The sequence below is a fragment of the Cottoperca gobio genome, chromosome 2 (assembly GCF_900634415.1).
Source record: "Cottoperca gobio chromosome 2, fCotGob3.1, whole genome shotgun sequence".
NCBI lineage: Eukaryota > Metazoa > Chordata > Actinopteri > Perciformes > Bovichtidae > Cottoperca > Cottoperca gobio.
The window spans coordinates 5,723,041-5,743,906 of NC_041356.1; the positions used below are offsets into that span (position 1 = coordinate 5,723,041).

Here is a 20,866-nt window from a genome sequence, read left to right on the forward strand (position 1 = left end):
TATTTTGTGATGTGGCCATCACAGGTTCAGGAGCTGCAGAGCTACATATTTGAGATGCAGACTCATACTTTAACCTTCAGTTAAAATTCATGGGTCAGCATATGCACATATTAAAAATATAATGCACCGCTTTATCATTTCATGTTTTGCAGTTCTTACAAATAATTGGAAAATATGGCACACAACAAAGCAGAACCTAAATATTGCAGATAAACAGAATATAAGAAACATTGGGGAACAGAAGACCTTGAGTTTGTTTTTTTCTTTTCTTTCAAACTGCTGTTTCCATATTCAAGCAGTAAGTAGAGTAATAAACACCAGAAGTTCTCCAGTCAACAAAAAGCATGCAGGGACCATCACTTTTATTTGGTCCCACCAAAGTAAGTATGAACATTTTGTAAATGTTTCCCATTTTCTTGATTTTGCATGTTTTCAAAAACTAAATCATACACCCCTGCGATTGTATTTGATAGCAGATGTTACAAATGTGTTTTATTCATCTTCTGCATTAATGATAGATTCCTTTTTATATTACCATCAGCACCATGGAGAGCTCTGATACACTGTGCTCGGGTAATTAACCTACTTAGTCTTTACTTCTGGGCAACTTAACCTATTATTATCTTTTTATTTCCTCAATTTCACTCTGATGCATTAATGGTGCTCAATTTAACCACATTCGCCGTGGGAACTCTTTATTAATTGTGTATTGATTTCCGAGTTTTTAGGAAAGGTAATGTCCATGAACGTCATGCTGTAGTAGTATGCATCTGCAGCTAACAGCTTTTCATCATCCATTAATCTGCAGATAAATATTATTTTATTTATTAAATGTCTTGTTTAGTCAGGACAAAACATATTCACTTTAATTTTAAATAAAATAGAGAAAAGCAGAAAATCTCCATAGTTGACGGGGTGAAAACAGCATTTTGTTAAAAAAATAACTCAAGCGATTAATCGATTATTTCTCTGTCCGCCGACTTGCCGCTCGATATGAAACTCGGTTCTCAAAGTTGACTTTTTTTTTAACACCTGCATCAACTTTTCAAACTGTTTTTGCTCTGCTGTGATTTCACCATAAGTGGAGGAGCGCTCTCAGTTTAAAAATACAACCTTGTAAATGAGCCCTCTGGGGCTCGGAGCCCCCTGTGAAGTGGGCCACTGAGTAGCTCAATCTTCTGCATTTTCCCCGACGAGCTTCGACCGTGCATCTCTTCCGAAAAGAGAAAACTTAAGAAGTCAAAGAAAGTCTTTGATGCTCTTGTATAGAAATAAGTTTGAAAAACAGTTTGAAATCTTGAGACACGACACTTGTCTTGACGCGGTTATTTGGAATTCTAAAAATATCCCTGTCCCCTTCTAAAGGCTTACTCCCACTGCGCATGGCGCGCTGCTCTCCTTTTCCGTTTGCCCTAAGAAAGTTAAAGATGTTCCAACGTGTCATCTGATCTGCCCCATTAGCATACGTGACGTCAGGTGCCCGGGATAAATAAGAGGGGGCTTTGACCATGGCTCAGGACCACTCTGTCTTGGGACTTCAGCTTCGCTTCTCCTTTCTTTCTGCTCCTCCAGCTCCTACTCTCCAAAATGGTGTGTACAAAATTGTGTTTTGGACCTTTTGGGTGGGTGCGGTGCCAATGGAGTTACTTTTTTTTTGTTTTCTACCAGGGACAATTCTTTGTGGCATGCGGATATCATCTCTCCGAAATAAGATCAAAATTGGGACTTAATTGGCATCGCTGAAATCAAGACTGGCATTTTTTTGACACTGATTTTTAATACATTTTGATAAATGTTCAAGGAAATACATCAAACATTTCTATTCGGCTTATATCTAAATGTAGAGGAACCTATAATTTCACCGTGCATCACACATATTTAATGCAGTTACTTTCTAAGCTTGTGCATTGTTATGAAATCTTACATAAACTGGATTCTGTCTGCAACTTCTGTACTCATAAATCATTTATTTTCATTCATTTCTGTGTGTGTGTGTGTGTGTGTGTGTGTGTGTGTGTGTGTGTGTGTGTTCGTAAATGTTCCTTTTTTTTGTTTTGTGTGTACGTGCGTTTTTTTGTGTACTTCCACGTGACAGACCGAGCCAGCAGCAGCATCTGAATTCAGCCCGGACCAGATTGAGGGTAAGTGAAGAAAACAGCGAGATCCTTTTAAAAATAACTTGGAACGTGTGAAAAAATGGGTGGTGATAATCCCGCTCTCTCACCATCATGCCGGCTGACAAAATAGTCTTTGAGAATTATCTTTGTGTTTGGTCACACTGAACAAACTCAGAGTAGCTGCAGGTTAAACCATAATTCCAAATTAACTCCTAAAAAGGTGGAAGTAAGGATGAAGAAAGCTCCGTAGGGCAGGCCGCCATAGGACATGCCATTCACTGGACTTGTCCAGTTGTCGGGGAGAATTTAACATACGTCTATTCTAAGCCGACTTGGCCTTGACTTGTGGCCCGTACACAGCAGAGGCGTTAATCCCCCGGGGTCAAGGCTCAAGATGCGGGCCACGTCCGGCATCCCGTTACATGCGGAATGCCCCCCACTGGCACCGTCCCCAAGCCTTTTGTTCAATGCCGAAAGATGTGCCCTCTATAAACATCTTATGTTTGGTGGAAGCCAACATGTCTGATAATCTAGAAGTAAAAATTGGGCATCTTAGAGACGTCTTATGACAAGTTAATTGGTTTGTATTGGACTTTCAAATTGGAAAGCGTTGCACCTGCCCCCCCCCCCCCCCCCCCCCAAAAAAAAAAGAAGAAAATGCTGCTTCTGCACATTCTGGTACATTTATACTAGAGTGGATTACATACAAAACAAGGTGTTGATTACAGCACAGGCAGCGTTCTTATGTTTAACTCCTGCAGCCCGCGAGGCCATGCCTCTATAAGGCCTGGGTTACTCTGGCGAGGTGTATCAGTTTGCTGCCTAAATTCCTCCCCTAAATTCCTCCCAAATGCAAGCGGAAGCAGGAATGGAGAGGGGCCGGGGGGGTCAGGGGGGGGACAGGTACAGCTGTTCCTGCTGCTGCAGTTCAGACCATTAATCTGTCAATGAGGTCACTTTGAGTTGGTTTTCCTGGTAGGATTCATCGAAATAGCTAAGCTATGTTCAAGCCCCGGGTCGGTACCTTCCTCTCCTCCGTCTCAGCTGTCGCTTCCAATTATTTCAGAGCGATGTCGGAAGTATGCGACTTCTACTGTCCTTGATCCTCCAACATAGTGTGGCACCACATAGCTGCCGTATCTGACTAAGAACCCTGTAAAATTAAGAATAGAAAATCCGGATCTAATGAGCTCAGAGAGAAGGTTACTGGCATTCATCTCGTACCAGACAACTCAAATGTAACGTAATGATCACAACATTAAAAAAAGATAATTTTTAATGTCCAATAGCCTTGATACATGTTTTACATTTAGCAATTTAGGTTTTTTTTTTAAGCCCATAGATATATTGTAGCCACCAAGGTTATAATAGTTTAGAATTTTCAATTTGTTTTTTAGTTTATTTTAGTTTTGACTTTTCAATTTTGTTTTGTTGTACTTTAGTTTTTCAGAACGGTTTAATTTGAGGTTTTTTTTATATGTATTTAGGTTTCAGTTTGTCGTTTTTGCTCGGGCCAGATACGTCTGCTACACAAATATATATGCAAATTACACGGTTGGAAATTAATTTACGTACATTTTTATTTTGTTTTTATAAATTCCGTTTTGTTTGAGATCTTTTTTTGCTTTAATTTACTTTTGAATTACTATTTTTGACTACTTCTTATTTTAGTGTTAGTCCTATAATAACCCTGGTAGCCACTTGAGTATTTGTGAGCAGTATCACTGAGCATATCTTGTATTCTTTTGTTCTTTTAACTGACTTTTTTCTTTTACACTTCTTTGTAACTCAAAGTTCTCTCTCCTGTCCAGACTTCAAGGAGGCTTTTGGCCTCTTCGACAGAGTCGGTGACAGCCAGGTGGCCTTCAACCAGGTTGCTGACATCATGCGCGCTCTGGGCCAGAATCCCACCAACAAGGATGTTATTAAGATTCTGGGCACCCCATCCGCTGATGGTGAGAAACCGTAGCGTAACCGTAGCACGAGAAGAGAGTTTTCTCGATCGAGAGGCTTTCTGTCGCTCCTGTCTTTGGTGGTTTATGGTGCGTGACATTTCTCAACAGACATGGCGAACAAGAGGGTGAACTTCGAAGCTTTCCTGCCCATGCTGAAGGTTGTGGACGCCCAGCCCAAGGGATCCTATGACGACTACGTTGAGGGTCTGCGCGTCTTCGACAAGGAGGGCAACGGCACAGTCATGGGCGCCGAGCTTCGTATCGTGCTGTCCACCCTGGGTGAGTTTTCCTAAATATAGAAGCGGGCAAATATAATCCGCACAGAATGTGAACACGTGTGTGTGAAATGGAGAGCTGACATTGATCCGTCTACAGGAGAGAAGATGACCGAGCCCGAGATTGACGCCCTCATGACCGGACAGGAAGACGAGAGCGGCAGTGTGCACTACGAGGGTGAGCTTTGATTTCCCAGCACGCCTTTACTTTATTATCTAATAGCTTTTATCATGACAAATACTTCAACACATTGGGTTTGTCTTTCTCCAGCTTTCGTCAAGCACATCATGTCTGTGTAAGAGGCCAGCAGCAGGAGTGCTGAGGCTGTAGCTCGCCTACAGACAGCCCCAACGGTGTTCAGGACATCTACACTTTACCAAAGACCAACCAAGGAAAGACAAGGACTATGTACAAGGGATGTTGAAGCAAACCCATCTTGTTGTTTATTTTGTTTTTCTTGCCATTTCGTCTCAAACCCTCCTCCCTCGGAACATCACCATCAACCTCTCCGTTGTAGAACCACCATCACTTGGCCTCCGCTCCACCCAGGGGCGCGTCTCCACCCACCGCATGGGGTGAGGCACGGGGGAGAAGGGATGACCGCTCATCAAGTGAGGGTAGATCCCTCCCTTCCCACCGCCACCTCATTCAGTCACGCCATCACTGGCCCAGCAATGCCTAAGGTGCTGGAGAATGGTCGTGGATAAGACCGCCAAAAGTCTCCCACCTCCCTGAAAAGTTTTATTTATTGTCACTCTGTTCATTTCAGAATAAACTTTTCCAACGTACATCCCATCTGGGTTGATTCTTTCTCTTTTATTGCCCACACAAAGCATCGATGTCAAAGTAGCCCATTCATTGTATCACTAGTGAGAGGTTTAGGTCACATTCCTTGTACATACACAGGTGTGTCATGTTTCGATTTGTAGTTTTAATCTTCAAAAAGTTGGAAACTTGCACGTTATATAGAAAAAAACGGTTATGAAATGCAACACAAAGAACAATAAGAAGGAAAATAAATAATCTAATTACAAAACAAAATGAGTGTGCGGTTCAGAAATACCCACAGAGAGTCTAGCAAGCTCAGTCTATTCATTCTCAGTGTATCCTGTGCACCACTTTATAACTATAAAGACAAACCAGCTTGTTTTTCACTGATTTAGAGACTATTTTCCAAATTGAACCCCAAATATGCGTCTAAGGTTACCCCACACAGCCTTGGAAGCAATATTTATATTCTCCCTAATCATGTTTTTCAGCTTATTCTGACAGTGTCAGCCCCAGATAGTTAGAAAGCTGCGCCCTTATCTGCACGTAAGTCTTTATTCTGTAAACTATACTTGGCCTTGGGATCCATCATATCAACACGTGTTTCAATTCCCTTGATAAACCTATAATGATCCTACAGGAGGTTATCAAGAGGGATAAAAAAACATACATGCAATGTCTAATACAAAAGTGTAATCAATGAGGTGGGTGGTTCAGTACTGTATGCATGTATATAAATGTCTATATACAGTATATACACAGCATGCAGTATTTATATTAGATAGTGATGGATGAGATGTACATATAAAGAGCAGTGTGTATTTTAAACTTTATCGTCACAGGGTTATTGACACTACATGACTTTTTTTAACTGTTCATCAGAGTGACGGTGTGTGTAAAGATACAAGGTGTCCTTGTGAAGCAGGAACAAGGATTCAACAAGGATTTTGATATAGGGCCTACTATTGGTAAAACTATACACTTTTGTCCTACTGTGTAACTTTAATTTACCTCTGTGGTCTTGTGGAGTAAGTATGTGTTACAGAAGATAGCCTTTTTAATTATTATTCGTATTTATTTTTTACATTTCCAATGAGGTTACATATTATATATCTGCATGTGCCAACCAAACAAGGCTACATCTAAAGAATAAAACCTCTTGTTTTGGCTGAAATGTATTGATATTTATTTTTGTTCATAAATCTCTTATTTCTTATTATGTGTGAAAAGTGGCAGCGCGTAAAAGTGCTATTATACAAAGAGTATTTCTGCAACAATGTATTCCTACCAATAAGTGGCAGTGTGAGTGAAGTAGGATTGGCGCCGAAGGGTTTAGTAGAAGAAGAAGGAGAAAATGGCGCGAGATTTAAATCTCCAAACCGGCTCATACACCCTCCCCCACCCCGGCTCCTACACCCTCCCCCACTCCGGCTCCTACACCCTCCCCCACCCACTTACTCTCCGGCTCCTACACCCTCCCCCACCCACGACCACTCCGCCATCACAAATGGGTTGTATAACCCTCTATCAGCGAGTGTACTTCGACCTCACCACTTTGTGTCCGTCACGGAAAATAGTTCCGTGCAAATATTTACTAGTAAACTAAAGAGACCGTTAATATTGAGACGTTAACAAGTTAAAGGAAACATTGTATGTTTATATTTTACTTATACTATACTTACAAACACAGCCGTGTCCAGTCTATAAAATAAGTAGACGTGTACAGGGACTGTTGCTGAAGCTAGTGTTGGTATTGGGTAGTACAAATGATGAAAAGACTAAGTTATAATATAAAAAGATTTATTAAAGATTATATAGTAATAATCTCACGAGGTCTGTTCTTGCTTCACCAATCCACAGACAGGTTCAGGTAGTTAGCTCAGCTGTCTCTCGGATTCACACAGACGCCCCCCTCCTTTGTTCACAGACACTTTATACGTTTTCATCATGACTTCTTCTCCATTAGCGGACCTTGATGGTGCGCAGGCGTGTCCACGCCTCTTGGCACGTCTCTTCTGTTTTCTGATTTTTAGTTTAGGAAATTTAGTTGATACACTCCAGTCACAACAACACCTCCTATCTGTATGGTGATTCTGTTGAGCTCCAGAGTTTCATACCCTCTCTTCACTTCTTTCTAGGCAGCAGAGTTCACGTCTCACATTAACACCATTTCAATGTACAGCCAGGCTTAATAATTCACAGTATTTCTATTTGCATCGCCTTCATATAATGATCCGTCTTTGTGATACGAGCTTTATCTTGTTTGCTTTCACCTCACTTGTGACTGTGTTTGACTGTGTCGAGGATGTTCGCTATGAAAGTGACCAAATCTTTTCTTCTGGGCTTGAGGAATGTCTCCCGGCGAAGAAATGTGTTCCCTGAGGCTGCTGCAAGGTGACATACATTTATCTATATAACAGTAATGTATTCATTCTGAGGTGGAAATATGTGTCAATAAAAGCTCACTTCGAGAAGTCGCTTTTATAACGTTACCAGAGATTCCTAACAGTTTCTTAATGACTTAATTAAGTGTTTTTAGGATGATATACTCTTGTGGCATGAAACGCCCTATTTGTTAGGGTCTAGGGATGCTTGAAAACAACACTTGGCACGCGCATTAACTGCTTAAATGTGTTGATTAATCATTGCGTATTCTAGTATTTGTTATGTGGTTATTGTGCTCTGGTGTGACAAGCTGGCACATTTCGTAAATCTAGGAGAAATGTACCGTGAAGGCGGCTTTGTTCACATTTTAAACCGACACAAACTGTTTTAAAGTTTTAACAAAACGGTACGTTTCGCGTTACCTTTCACCTAGTGAGTATTTTTGGCCAATTTCAGGCACTGTACTTTAACAAGCTAAGACCTTTCATAGTAATAGCGCCACCTACTGGCTACAGAAGTGAGGATGTGCTTCATCTTTTCTTCGTTTTATATGATAAAAACCTGCATATCTTAAGGTTTTTGACTACTGATGGGACAAAAACAAGACATTTGATGACATTGTTTTTAGGGTTGTTGTTTTTTACATTTTGTGATTAATTCAGAAGATAATCGATAATGACTAATATTTAGTGTCAGCCCTTCTCTAATGCTAAAGGTGGCATCTTAAACTTAACATCACACTTCACTTAAGCTTCACCAAAGTGACATTATTTCTCATGGGTTGTTGAATCAGCCACTTAATGGCTTTTAAGATTAATATGATTGATTGAAGTGCTGTAATTCCTCCCAGGCTCCAGCACAGTCAGGCCCGTCCAGAGACCTCCAACGCCAAGACCTTGATGGACATCGGGACCCGCCGGATCTTCAACGAGGACCATGATATCTTCAGACGAAGTGCCCGCCGCTTCTTTCAAGAGGAAGTGATTCCATACCACAACGAGTAGGTGGAAGCACGGCACAGGGTCAGCCTCTGTTAAAAGTCAATCACACGACTACAAAGAGACACAAAGACACTTAAAAAACACCACAAAGTCTTTCCCCAACTAACTACAATCTCTTTTTTTCCCCCCTTGCACCAGGTGGGAGAAGGCAGGTCAGGTGAGCAGGGAGGTGTGGGAGAAGGCTGGGGAGCAAGGCATGTTGGGAGTTATGATCCCAGAGGAGCATGGCGGCATCGGAGCCGACCTGTTTTCTGCGGCCGTCATGTGTGAGGAGCAGTGAGTTGTCCTTAAGATTAAAAACACAATTAGTCATATTTCATATAATTGTTTTTTTTTTTTTATGAGGTTTTGATTTTGTCCTCCAGGATGTATTCTAACTGCTCAGGCCCAGGTTTTGTCCTGCACTCCGACATTATCATGCCCTACCTCTCTAACTTCGGGAGCGAGGAACAAATTAAACGCTTCATCCCCGACATGACTGCTGGGAAATGCATCGCCGCTGTGGCCATGACGGAGCCGGGAGCGGGCAGGTCATGACTCGAGCATGTCAGAAAGAAAATGCCTGCATGGCGCTCGTGTGGCGTAGCCTTAATGACACATTTTTGATCTTTTCAGTGATCTTCAAGGTGTGAAGACGTACGCTAAGAAGGATGGCAGCGACTGGATCCTCAATGGCAACAAGGTGATGTAATTTAGTCCTAGTAATGAGTCATCAAAGCATCTCATTTTTATTGCATCTCAACATCACATTAAACTCTTTTCCGTCCCACCTCTCCAGGTGTTCATCTCAAACGGCTGGATGGCCGACCTGGTGGTGGTAGTGGCCGTGACAAACAGAGAGGCGAAGACGGCGGCACACGGCCTCAGTCTGTTCCTGGTGGAGAATGGCATGAAGGGCTTCCATAAAGGACGCAAGTTGGAAAAGATCGGTCTGAAGGCCCAGGTGCTGGAACTCAATGATATGAGAAGATCGTTGTGGCAGTGGGGTGTGGTTAGGGCGCCGGCTGCTGGGGAGAGACAGGAGTGTCCCAGCTGGAGGCCAGACAGCTGAACGGAATCAGGTAATCAGTCACATAATAAATGCATGGTGATGGCCTGGTTCTGTTCTCTTGCAGTAGGCTGGGTTCGAGAGGAGACGGAGACGCTTCTTCAGCCACGAAGCGGCGCAGTCTGGAGAGCAGCGGACAGGAGAGCGACCTGTCAGCGGTGCCTGAAATATCAACTTACCTGTGTGCGAATAAAGCTGTGTGTGTGACATAAAGGACATGCCCTGGTCAGTCAAGATCTCTTTCGGGATCCCAACTCGGGAGATAACCTGGAACAGTGCCTGCGCCACACTCTTTGCCGAGATGTTACGCAGCGGCGCTGCTTCCGGATATCAAGTTGCGTAATCCACCAGGACTAACACAAAGCGATATCCCCGGGCGCTCCGGTCTAATGGCCCGATGAGGTCCATACCAATTCTGTCGAACGGCACCTCAATTAATGGCAGTGGGCGCAATGGCGCTCTTGGAGTGGCCGGCGGGTTAACCAGCTGACATTCACGGCAGGACGCACACCACCGTTTCACGTCCGCGCGAATGCCAGGCCAATAGAATCGGGCCATGATCCGGTTGAGTGACTTGTCGTACCCTAGATGACCGGACATGGGGTTATGATGAGCCGCCTGGAAAACCGTTTCCCGGCGGCTTTTCGGAACCAACAACTGGGTATTTAACTCTCCTGTCTGTGTGTCACGGCTCACACGGTACAGTCTGTCCCTAATCACCGCGAAGTGGGGGTGTGTCAGTGCGACGTTCGGGTGTAGTGGGGAACCATCCATACACACTAACACACGAACGCGTGACGGAGGGTCTCATCTCGAGACTGCTCGAGGGGAAAGTCCTCCACCGGACGTAACGGTGGAAGCTCATCACAAGCCTCCTCCGGCCCTGCACTCCCCTCCCCGGCGTTCGCCACCTCCGTCTCCCCATTGAACACCGCACACAACTCACATTTCCCTACCGCCCATGAACGCACTCCCCCCAGTCTTCCCCACTATCTTGTCAAACCCCGGCCAATTTGTTCCCAGTATCAGGGGGTGCGTGAGGCGAGTACTAACTCCAGCCTTAACTCTATGCTTTTTCCCCTTAAATGAAATTACCAGGGTCACCACCGGGTACTCGTGAATATCCCCATGCACACACCTCACCTTCACCCACGACGCCTCCAGCAACGCCCCGGGCCGAACCAAGCGCTGGTGGACCATGGTATGCGTACATCCCGAGTCCCACAGAGCTTGGTGAATGCCCCCCTGTATACATACCGGTACATGGTACATCCCTTCCGGACCGAGGAGAGGGAGTCCGGCGATGAATTGCTCCAGGGCCACCTGCCCGACGATGTCCTCAACGGAGTTGACTCCCGGCTGGAGCCAGCGCCTAGCCGAGTCGAGGAGCTGCTGGGCGACGGCGAAGGGTCGGCCAGAGTCCTCAAAGGGCAGGCTCCGGAGCCGGCGGCGATGTCCCTCTGGTGTGCTGCCCAACCGGTCCAGGATCGCCCTCCGGAGCTGGTTGTAGTCATATCTGGAGGCCGCAGGCAGGGTATGGGCGGCCCGCTGGGCTTCCCCGGACAGCAGGGGGAGCAGTCGTATCCCCCACTCCGCCTGCGGCCACCCGCACACCTCTGCCGTGCCCACGAAGATGTCCAGGAAGGCCTCGGGGTCATCCTCCGCCGTCATCTTCTGCACTGCGACCCGCGGGAGCTGGGCTGGCCCGCCTCCCGACTCACCCTCCGGGGCAGCCGATGACCGGAGCATTCCCTGCAGGAGGTCTCGGTCCGCCTTCTGGTACGCCGCCATGTCTACGAGCGTCTGGCTCTGCTGTTGCTGAAGGGCCGCGGTGCCCTCGTGCATGGCCGCCAGACGCTGGAGGATCAGCCCTAGCGGGCTCTGCGCAGCTACCTCCTCTGTCATGTCCCTGTGCAGGCGCCACTTGTGGAGCCTCTTGTCCACAGTCCGTTACAGGGATGACAGAGAGAGAGTATAGTGTCACACACACAGCTTTATTCGCACACAGGTAAGTTGATATTACAGGCACCGCTGACAGGTCGCTCTCCTGTCCGCTGCTCTCCAGGCTGCGCTGCTTCGTGGCTGAAGAAGCGTCTCCGTCTCCTCTCGAACCCAGCCTACTGCAAGAGAACAGAACCAGGCTATCACCATGCATTTATTATGTGACTGATTACCTGATTCCGTTCAGCTGTCTGGCCTCCAGCTGGGACACTCCTGTCTCTCCCCAGCAGCCGGCGCCCTAACCACACCCCACTGCCACAATCGTGTTTCCATCAGTCTTCGACTCTTTGATTCGATCTTCTCTCTCTTTTTCTCCTTCTGTCACAGGACACGGCTGAACTGTTTTTTGATGATGTGCGGCTCCCGGCTGACGCCATCTTGGGGGAGCCCAACAAGGGTTTCTACTACCTGATGAATGAACTGCCTCAGGTGACAGCAACATGAGGGGAAATGTTTAGCAAGAGTTGAGGGGGGGTCACAGAAATCATTCATCATCAATTTATCGTTTTGCGGGTGAAGGAGCGTCTGTTGATTGCGGTCATGGCCATAGCGGGCTGTGAGTTCATGTTTGAGGAGACCAAGAACTACGTCATGCAGAGGAAGGCTTTCGGCAAGACAATCGCGCACCTACAGGTCAGTACAACAAGTCGTCTTGTGTTCTTTAACGCTGACTAGCAGTTTTGGACTTATTCAGCCACTGTTTTAGATCTCTTCATCGCACAATAACACTTTTCTTTTAGGACAATAAATATCGTCTAATTTGACTCCGCAGACCGTGCAACACAAGCTGGCCGAGTTGAAGACCGAAATCTGCGTGGGCCGGGCCTTCGTAGATAACTGCATTCTGCTCCACGCTGAGAAACGCCTCGACGCCGCGACCGCTTCCATGGCCAAGTTCTGGTGAGAGTGTATTCACCAGCTCCTCATCTCAGTCTACGTCGCTGCCATTTGCTAATGTCCCCCTTTTTTTTTGTCTTCTCTTTTAGGGCTTCTGACCTCCAGAACAAGGTGGCCACTCAGTGCCTGCAGCTCCACGGAGGCTGGGGCTACATGTGGGAATACCCCATTGCTAAGTAAGTGTCGCATAACCTGTAACTTCTGCGGAGGAAGTTGTCTGTTTGTAATGCAGTCTGCCCACAAGTTGCTGAACTGATCTGTGTCTTTCCAGGGCGTTTGTTGACTCCCGTGTTCAGCCCATCTATGGAGGCACCAATGAGATCATGAAAGAGCTCATCGCCCGCACCATTGTTGGCTCGAAGTGAAAAATGTGGATGTTTTTATGGTAGAGGAGCACTGATCTGTTAAAAGAAAATAGCATACGACACAAAATTCCTGATTTCTTTTTTACTTTGAAATAAGAAATACAATTTTATAACTCAGTATTTATATATTATATATTATATATTATATATTATATATTATACTCAGTAAGCACTTTTAGATCGAGAAATAACTTTTTGTATATTAAAATAATATATTTTTATTAAATGAATATATTGGCAGTATCTCCTCTTGCCCACTAGATGGCGCTTTAAGGCAAAGGAAGCTGGCTGAGAGTTTGGCAGTCTGGAGTCTTGTTGATACATGAGCTTCAAGGTTTCAGAACCCAGTTTGTAATACTGCAAATATATAAATATTATAATACTTTCATCAGTTTGTCAGCAATTGATAGTACCTCAGCAGACAATATTTAATGAATATTTATATTCATATTTTAATGAACGTATGGGGCATGGGGTGAGGCACGGGGGAGAAGGGATGACCGCTCATCAAATGAGGGTAGATCCCTCCCTTCCCACCGCCACCTCATTCAGTCACACCATCACTGGCCCAGCAATGCCTAAGGTGCTGGAGAATGGTCGTGGATAAGACCGCCACAAGTCTCCCACCTCCCTGAAAAGTTTTATTTATTGTCACTCTGTTCATTTCAGAATAAACTTTTCCAACGTACATCCCATCTGGGTTGATTCTTTCTCTTTTATTGCCCACACAAAGCATCGATATCAAAGTAGCCTACCACTATCTACTAGTAGTAGTAGATAGTGATGGATGATATGTACATATAAAGAGCAGTGTGTATTTTAAACTTTAGTGTCACAGGGTTATTGACACTACATGACCTTTTTGAACTGTTCATCAGAGTGACGGTGTGTGTAAAGATATAAGGTGTCCTTGTGAAGCAGGAACAAGGATTCAACAAGGAAACATTTTAGTTTTTGATATAGGGCCTACTATTGGTAAAACTATACACTTTTTTCCTACTGTGTAACTTTAATTTACCTCGTGGTCTTGTGGAGTATGTGTTACAGAAGACAGCCTTTTTAATTATTATTATTATTATTATATTACTTACAAACACAGCCGTGTCCAGTCTATAAAATAAGTAGACGTGTTTATTTACAGGGACTGTTGCTGAAGCTAGTGTTGGTATTGGATAGTAAAAATGATGAAGACTCAGTTATAATATAAGAAGATTTATTAAAGATGATATAGTAGGTTACAAATCTCACGAGGTCTGTTCTTGCTTCACCAATCCACAGACAGGTTCAGGTAGTTAGCTCAGCTGTCTCTCTGATTCACACATACGCCCCCCTCCTTTGTTCACAGACACTTTGTACGTTATCATCATGACTTCTTCTCCATTAGCGGACCTTGATGGTGCGCTCTTGGCATGTCTCTTCTGTTTTCTGATTGTTCACCTAGTTTGGGGTTAATCTTCAAGCTACATGGCAGGAACCTAACATTAGTTTATTCATACCAAGGGGAGCCTCTGTTGAAAACCTAACCCCCAAACTCTCTGCCTGCATTTAGTTGATACACTCCAGTCACAACAACACCTCCTATCTGTATGGTGATTCTGTTGAGCTCCAGAGTTTCATACCCTCTCTTCACTTCTTTCTAGGCAGCAAAGTTCACGTCTCACATTAACATCATTTCAATGTACAGCCAGGCTTAATAATTCACAGTATTTCTATTTGCATCGCCTTCATATAATGATCCGTCTTTGTGATACGAGCTTTATCTTGTTTGCTTTCACCGCACTTGTGACTGTTTGACTGTGTCGAGGATGTTCGCTATGAAAGTGACCAAATCTTTTCTTCTGGGCTTGAGGAATGTCTCCCGGCGAAGAAATGTGTTCCCTGAGGCTGCTGCAAGGTGACATACATTTATCTATATAACAGTAATGTATTCATTCTGAGGTGGAAATATGTGTCAATAAAAGCTCACTTCGAGAAGTCGCTTTTATAACGTTACCAGAGATTCCTAACAGTTTCTTAATGACTTAATTAAGTGTTTTTAGGATGATATACTCTTGTGGCATGAAACGCCCTATTTGTTAGGGTCTAGGGATGCTTGAAAACAACACTTGGCACGCGCATTAACTGCTTAAATGTGTTGATTAATCATTGCGTATTCTAGTATTTGTTATGTGGTTATTGTGCTCTGGTGTGACAAGCTGGCACATTTCGTAAATCTAGGAGAAATGTACCGTGAAGGCGGCTTTGTTCACATTTTAAACCGACACAAACTGTTTTAAAGTTTTAACAAAACGGTACGTTTCGCGTTACCTTTCACCTAGTGAGTATTTTTGGCCAATTTCAGGCACTGTACTTTAACAAGCTAAGCCCTTTCATAGTAATAGCGCCACCTACTGGCTACAGAAGTGAGGATGTGCTTCATCTTTTCTTCGTTTTATATGATAAAAACCTGCATATCTTAAGGTTTTTGACTACTGATGGGACAAAAACAAGACATTTGATGACATTGTTTTTAGGGTTGTTGTTTTTTACATTTTGTGATTAATTCAGAAGATAATCGATAATGACTAATATTTAGTGTCAGCCCTTCTCTAATGCTAAAGGTGGCATCTTAAACTTAACATCACACTTCACTTAAGCTTCACCAAAGTGACATTATTTCTCATGGGTTGTTGAATCAGCCACTTAATGGCTTTTAAGATTAATATGATTGATTGAAGTGCTGTAATTCCTCCCAGGCTCCAGCACAGTCAGGCCCGTCCAGAGACCTCCAACGCCAAGACCTTGATGGACATCGGGACCCGCCGGATCTTCAACGAGGACCATGATATCTTCAGACGAAGTGCCCGCCGCTTCTTTCAAGAGGAAGTGATTCCATACCACAACGAGTAGGTGGAAGCACGGCACAGGGTCAGCCTCTGTTAAAAGTCAATCACACGACTACAAAGAGACACAAAGACACTTAAAAAACACCACAAAGTCTTTCCCCAACTAACTACAATCTCTTTTTTTTCCCCCTTGCACCAGGTGGGAGAAGGCAGGTCAGGTGAGCAGGGAGGTGTGGGAGAAGGCTGGGGAGCAAGGCATGTTGGGAGTTATGATCCCAGAGGAGCATGGCGGCATCGGAGCCGACCTGTTTTCTGCGGCCGTCATGTGTGAGGAGCAGTGAGTTGTCCTTAAGATTAAAAACACAATTAGTCATATTTCATATAATTGTTTTTTTTTTTTTATGAGGTTTTGATTTTGTCCTCCAGGATGTATTCTAACTGCTCAGGCCCAGGTTTTGTCCTGCACTCCGACATTATCATGCCCTACCTCTCTAACTTCGGGAGCGAGGAACAAATTAAACGCTTCATCCCCGACATGACTGCTGGGAAATGCATCGCCGCTGTGGCCATGACGGAGCCGGGAGCGGGCAGGTCATGACTCGAGCATGTCAGAAAGAAAATGCCTGCATGGCGCTCGTGTGGCGTAGCCTTAATGACACATTTTTGATCTTTTCAGTGATCTTCAAGGTGTGAAGACGTACGCTAAGAAGGATGGCAGCGACTGGATCCTCAATGGCAACAAGGTGATGTAATTTAGTCCTAGTAATGAGTCATCAAAGCATCTCATTTTTATTGCATCTCAACATCACATTAAACTCTTTTCCGTCCCACCTCTCCAGGTGTTCATCTCAAACGGCTGGATGGCCGACCTGGTGGTGGTAGTTGCCGTGACAAACAGAGAGGCGAAGACGGCGGCACACGGCCTCAGTCTGTTCCTGGTGGAGAATGGCATGAAGGGCTTCCATAAAGGACGCAAGTTGGAAAAGATCGGTCTGAAGGCCCAGGTGCTGGAACTCAATGATATGAGAAGATCGTTGTGGCAGTGGGGTGTGGTTAGGGCGCCGGCTGCTGGGGAGAGACAGGAGTGTCCCAGCTGGAGGCCAGACAGCTGAACGGAATCAGGTAATCAGTCACATAATAAATGCATGGTGATGGCCTGGTTCTGTTCTCTTGCAGTAGGCTGGGTTCGAGAGGAGACGGAGACGCTTCTTCAGCCACGAAGCGGCGCAGTCTGGAGAGCAGCGGACAGGAGAGCGACGGACAGGAGAGCGACCTGTCAGCGGTGCCTGAAATATCAACTTACCTGTGTGCGAATAAAGCTGTGTGTGTGACATAAAGGACATGCCCTGGTCAGTCAAGATCTCTTTCGGGATCCCAACTCGGGAGATAACCTGGAACAGTGCCTGCGCCACACTCTTTGCCGAGATGTTACGCAGCGGCGCTGCTTCCGGATATCAAGTTGCGTAATCCACCAGGACTAACACAAAGCGATATCCCCGGGCGCTCCGGTCTAATGGCCCGATGAGGTCCATACCAATTCTGTCGAACGGCACCTCAATTAATGGCAGTGGGCGCAATGGCGCTCTTGGAGTGGCCGGCGGGTTAACCAGCTGACATTCACGGCAGGACGCACACCACCGTTTCACGTCCGCGCGAATGCCAGGCCAATAGAATCGGGCCATGATCCGGTTGAGTGACTTGTCGTACCCTAGATGACCGGACATGGGGTTATGATGAGCCGCCTGGAAAACCGTTTCCCGGCGGCTTTTCGGAACCAACAACTGGGTATTTAACTCTCCTGTCTGTGTGTCACGGCTCACACGGTACAGTCTGTCCCTAATCACCGCGAAGTGGGGGTGTGTCAGTGCGACGTTCGGGTGTAGTGGGGAACCATCCATACACACTAACACACGAACGCGTGACGGAGGGTCTCATCTCGAGACTGCTCGAGGGGAAAGTCCTCCACCGGACGTAACGGTGGAAGCTCATCACAAGCCTCCTCCGGCCCTGCACTCCCCTCCCCGGCGTTCGCCACCTCCGTCTCCCCATTGAACACCGCACACAACTCACATTTCCCTACCGCCCATGAACGCACTCCCCCCAGTCTTCCCCACTATCTTGTCAAACCCCGGCCAATTTGTTCCCAGTATCAGGGGGTGCGTGAGGCGAGTACTAACTCCAGCCTTAACTCTATGCTTTTTCCCCTTAAATGAAATTACCAGGGTCACCACCGGGTACTCGTGAATATCCCCATGCACACACCTCACCTTCACCCACGACGCCTCCAGCAACGCCCCGGGCCGAACCAAGCGCTGGTGGACCATGGTATGCGTACATCCCGAGTCCCACAGAGCTTGGTGAATGCCCCCCTGTATACATACCGGTACATGGTACATCCCTTCCGGACCGAGGAGAGGGAGTCCGGCGATGAATTGCTCCAGGGCCACCTGCCCGACGATGTCCTCAACGGAGTTGACTCCCGGCTGGAGCCAGCGCCTAGCCGAGTCGAGGAGCTGCTGGGCGACGGCGAAGGGTCGGCCAGAGTCCTCAAAGGGCAGGCTCCGGAGCCGGCGGCGATGTCCCTCTGGTGTGCTGCCCAACCGGTCCAGGATCGCCCTCCGGAGTTGGTTGTAGTCATATCTGGAGGCCGCAGGCAGGGTATGGGCGGCCCGCTGGGCTTCCCCGGACAGCAGGGGGAGCAGTCGTATCCCCCACTCCGCCTGCGGCCACCCGCACACCTCTGCCGTGCCCACGAAGATGTCCAGGAAGGCCTCGGGGTCGTCCTCCGCCGTCATCTTCTGCACTGCGACCCGCGGGAGCTGGGCTGGCCCGCCTCCCGACTCACCCTCCGGGGCAGCCGATGACCGGAGCATTCCCTGCAGGAGGTCTCGGTCCGCCTTCTGGTACGCCGCCATGTCTACGAGCGTCTGGCTCTGCTGTTGCTGAAGGGCCGCGGTGCCCTCGTGCATGGCCGCCAGACGCTGGAGGATCAGCCCTAGCGGGCTCTGCGCAGCTACCTCCTCTGTCATGTCCCTGTGCAGGCGCCACTTGTGGAGCCTCTTGTCCACAGTCCGTTACAGGGATGACAGAGAGAGAGTATAGTGTCACACACACAGCTTTATTCGCACACAGGTAAGTTGATATTACAGGCACCGCTGACAGGTCGCTCTCCTGTCCGCTGCTCTCCAGGCTGCGCTGCTTCGTGGCTGAAGAAGCGTCTCCGTCTCCTCTCGAACCCAGCCTACTGCAAGAGAACAGAACCAGGCTATCACCATGCATTTATTATGTGACTGATTACCTGATTCCGTTCAGCTGTCTGGCCTCCAGCTGGGACACTCCTGTCTCTCCCCAGCAGCCGGCGCCCTAACCACACCCCACTGCCACAATCGTGTTTCCATCAGTCTTCGACTCTTTGATTCGATCTTCTCTCTCTTTTTCTCCTTCTGTCACAGGACACGGCTGAACTGTTTTTTGATGATGTGCGGCTCCCGGCTGACGCCATCTTGGGGGAGCCCAACAAGGGTTTCTACTACCTGATGAATGAACTGCCTCAGGTGACAGCAACATGAGGGGAAATGTTTAGCAAGAGTTGAGGGGGGGTCACAGAAATCATTCATCATCAATTTATCGTTTTGCGGGTGAAGGAGCGTCTGTTGATTGCGGTCATGGCCATAGCGGGCTGTGAGTTCATGTTTGAGGAGACCAAGAACTACGTCATGCAGAGGAAGGCTTTCGGCAAGACAATCGCGCACCTACAGGTCAGTACAACAAGTCGTCTTGTGTTCTTTAACGCTGACTAGCAGTTTTGGACTTATTCAGCCACTGTTTTAGATCTCTTCATCGCACAATAACACTTTTCTTTTAGGACAATAAATATCGTCTAATTTGACTCCGCAGACCGTGCAACACAAGCTGGCCGAGTTGAAGACCGAAATCTGCGTGGGCCGGGCCTTCGTAGATAACTGCATTCTGCTCCACGCTGAGAAACGCCTCGACGCCGCGACCGCTTCCATGGCCAAGTTCTGGTGAGAGTGTATTCACCAGCTCCTCATCTCAGTCTACGTCGCTGCCATTTGCTAATGTCCCCCTTTTTTTTTGTCTTCTCTTTTAGGGCTTCTGACCTCCAGAACAAGGTGGCCACTCAGTGCCTGCAGCTCCACGGAGGCTGGGGCTACATGTGGGAATACCCCATTGCTAAGTAAGTGTCGCATAACCTGTAACTTCTGCGGAGGAAGTTGTCTGTTTGTAATGCAGTCTGCCCACAAGTTGCTGAACTGATCTGTGTCTTTCCAGGGCGTTTGTTGACTCCCGTGTTCAGCCCATCTATGGAGGCACCAATGAGATCATGAAAGAGCTCATCGCCCGCACCATTGTTGGCTCGAAGTGAAAAATGTGGATGTTTTTATGGTAGAGGAGCACTGATCTGTTAAAAGAAAATAGCATACGACACAAAATTCCTGATTTCTTTTTTACTTTGAAATAAGAAATACAATTTTATAACTCAGTATTTATATATTATATATTATATATTATATATATATTATACTCAGTAAGCACTTTTAGATCGAGAAATAACTTTTTGTATATTAAAATAATATATTTTTATTAAATGAATATATTGGCAGTATCTCCTCTTGCCCACTAGATGGCGCTTTAAGGCAAAGGAAGCTGGCTGAGAGTTTGGCAGTCTGGAGTCTTGTTGATACATGAGCTTCAAGGTTTCAGAACCCAGTTTGTAATACTGCAAATATATAAATATTATAATACTTTCATCAGTTTGTCAGCGATTGATAGTACCTCAGCAGACAATATTTAATGAATATTTATATTCATATTTTAATGAACGTATGGGGCATGGGGTGAGGCACGGGGGAGAAGGGATGACCGCTCATCAAATGAGGGTAGATCCCTCCCTTCCCACCGCCACCTCATTCAGTCACACCATCACTGGCCCAGCAATGCCTAAGGTGCTGGAGAATGGTCGTGGATAAGACCGCCACAAGTCTCCCACCTCCCTGAAAAGTTTTATTTATTGTCACTCTGTTCATTTCAGAATAAACTTTTCCAACGTACATCCCATCTGGGTTGATTCTTTCTCTTTTATTGCCCACACAAAGCATCGATATCAAAGTAGCCTACCACTATCTACTAGTAGTAGTAGATAGTGATGGATGATATGTACATATAAAGAGCAGTGTGTATTTTAAACTTTAGTGTCACAGGGTTAT

At 46.2% G+C, this 20,866-nt stretch overlaps 3 protein-coding genes across 5 annotated transcripts; all 3 read left to right on the plus strand.

Annotated features, from left to right (window-relative positions):
- The first annotated feature begins 1,493 nt into the window (after positions 1-1,493).
- Positions 1,494-5,143, plus strand: mylz3 (myosin, light polypeptide 3, skeletal muscle). The gene is given in 7 exon segments (XM_029444783.1): positions 1,494-1,553; positions 1,555-1,590; positions 2,096-2,141; positions 3,929-4,072; positions 4,181-4,351; positions 4,448-4,525; positions 4,619-5,143. Coding segments are annotated over 7 exon segments (549 nt in total). The 5' UTR covers positions 1,494-1,508; the 3' UTR covers positions 4,648-5,143.
- Positions 5,144-7,143: 2,000 nt separating this feature from the next.
- Positions 7,144-13,508, plus strand: LOC115021690 (long-chain specific acyl-CoA dehydrogenase, mitochondrial-like). Of its 2 annotated transcripts, none has more exons than XM_029452292.1 (11): positions 7,144-7,510; positions 8,352-8,501; positions 8,641-8,778; positions 8,868-9,032; positions 9,118-9,184; positions 9,281-9,445; positions 11,879-11,980; positions 12,071-12,184; positions 12,324-12,451; positions 12,538-12,624; positions 12,720-13,508. In XM_029452292.1, the coding sequence occupies exons 1-11, from the start codon at positions 7,422-7,424 to the stop codon at positions 12,811-12,813; spliced, it is 1,299 nt and encodes a 432-aa protein (XP_029308152.1). In that variant the 5' UTR covers positions 7,144-7,421; the 3' UTR covers positions 12,814-13,508. The 2 variants fall into 2 exon arrangements, with proteins under 2 accessions (XP_029308152.1, XP_029308160.1); XM_029452300.1 differs by lacking the exon at positions 7,144-7,510 and adding an exon at positions 7,648-7,907.
- Positions 13,509-14,202: 694 nt separating this feature from the next.
- LOC115021000 (long-chain specific acyl-CoA dehydrogenase, mitochondrial-like) lies at positions 14,203-20,717 on the plus strand. 2 transcript variants are annotated; one of them, XM_029451115.1, is made up of 11 exons: positions 14,203-14,707; positions 15,549-15,698; positions 15,838-15,975; positions 16,065-16,229; positions 16,315-16,381; positions 16,478-16,642; positions 19,091-19,192; positions 19,283-19,396; positions 19,536-19,663; positions 19,750-19,836; positions 19,932-20,717. In XM_029451115.1, exons 1-11 carry the CDS (start codon positions 14,619-14,621, stop codon positions 20,023-20,025), a joined length of 1,299 nt encoding a protein of 432 aa, XP_029306975.1. In that variant the 5' UTR covers positions 14,203-14,618; the 3' UTR covers positions 20,026-20,717. The 2 variants fall into 2 exon arrangements, with proteins under 2 accessions (XP_029306975.1, XP_029306983.1); XM_029451123.1 differs by lacking the exon at positions 14,203-14,707 and adding an exon at positions 14,834-15,104.
- Positions 20,718-20,866: the final 149 nt, after the last annotated feature.

What these genes read in the sequence shown, in the direction of transcription:
- LOC115021690 (XM_029452292.1), top strand. Translation starts at nt 7,422, where the DNA reads ATGTTCGCTATGAAAGTGACCAAATCTTTTCTTCTGGGCTTGAGGAAT. An exon ending in GCCGTCATGTGTGAGGAGCA is followed by an intron (nt 8,779 to 8,867) that starts GTGAGTTGTCCT and finishes TTTGTCCTCCAG; the next exon opens with GATGTATTCTAACTGCTCAG. An exon ending in TGGGAATACCCCATTGCTAA is followed by an intron (nt 12,625 to 12,719) that starts GTAAGTGTCGCA and finishes GTGTCTTTCCAG; the next exon opens with GGCGTTTGTTGACTCCCGTG.
- LOC115021000 (XM_029451115.1), top strand. Translation starts at nt 14,619, where the DNA reads ATGTTCGCTATGAAAGTGACCAAATCTTTTCTTCTGGGCTTGAGGAAT. An exon ending in GTGATTCCATACCACAACGA is followed by an intron (nt 15,699 to 15,837) that starts GTAGGTGGAAGC and finishes CCCTTGCACCAG; the next exon opens with GTGGGAGAAGGCAGGTCAGG. An exon ending in GCCGTCATGTGTGAGGAGCA is followed by an intron (nt 15,976 to 16,064) that starts GTGAGTTGTCCT and finishes TTTGTCCTCCAG; the next exon opens with GATGTATTCTAACTGCTCAG.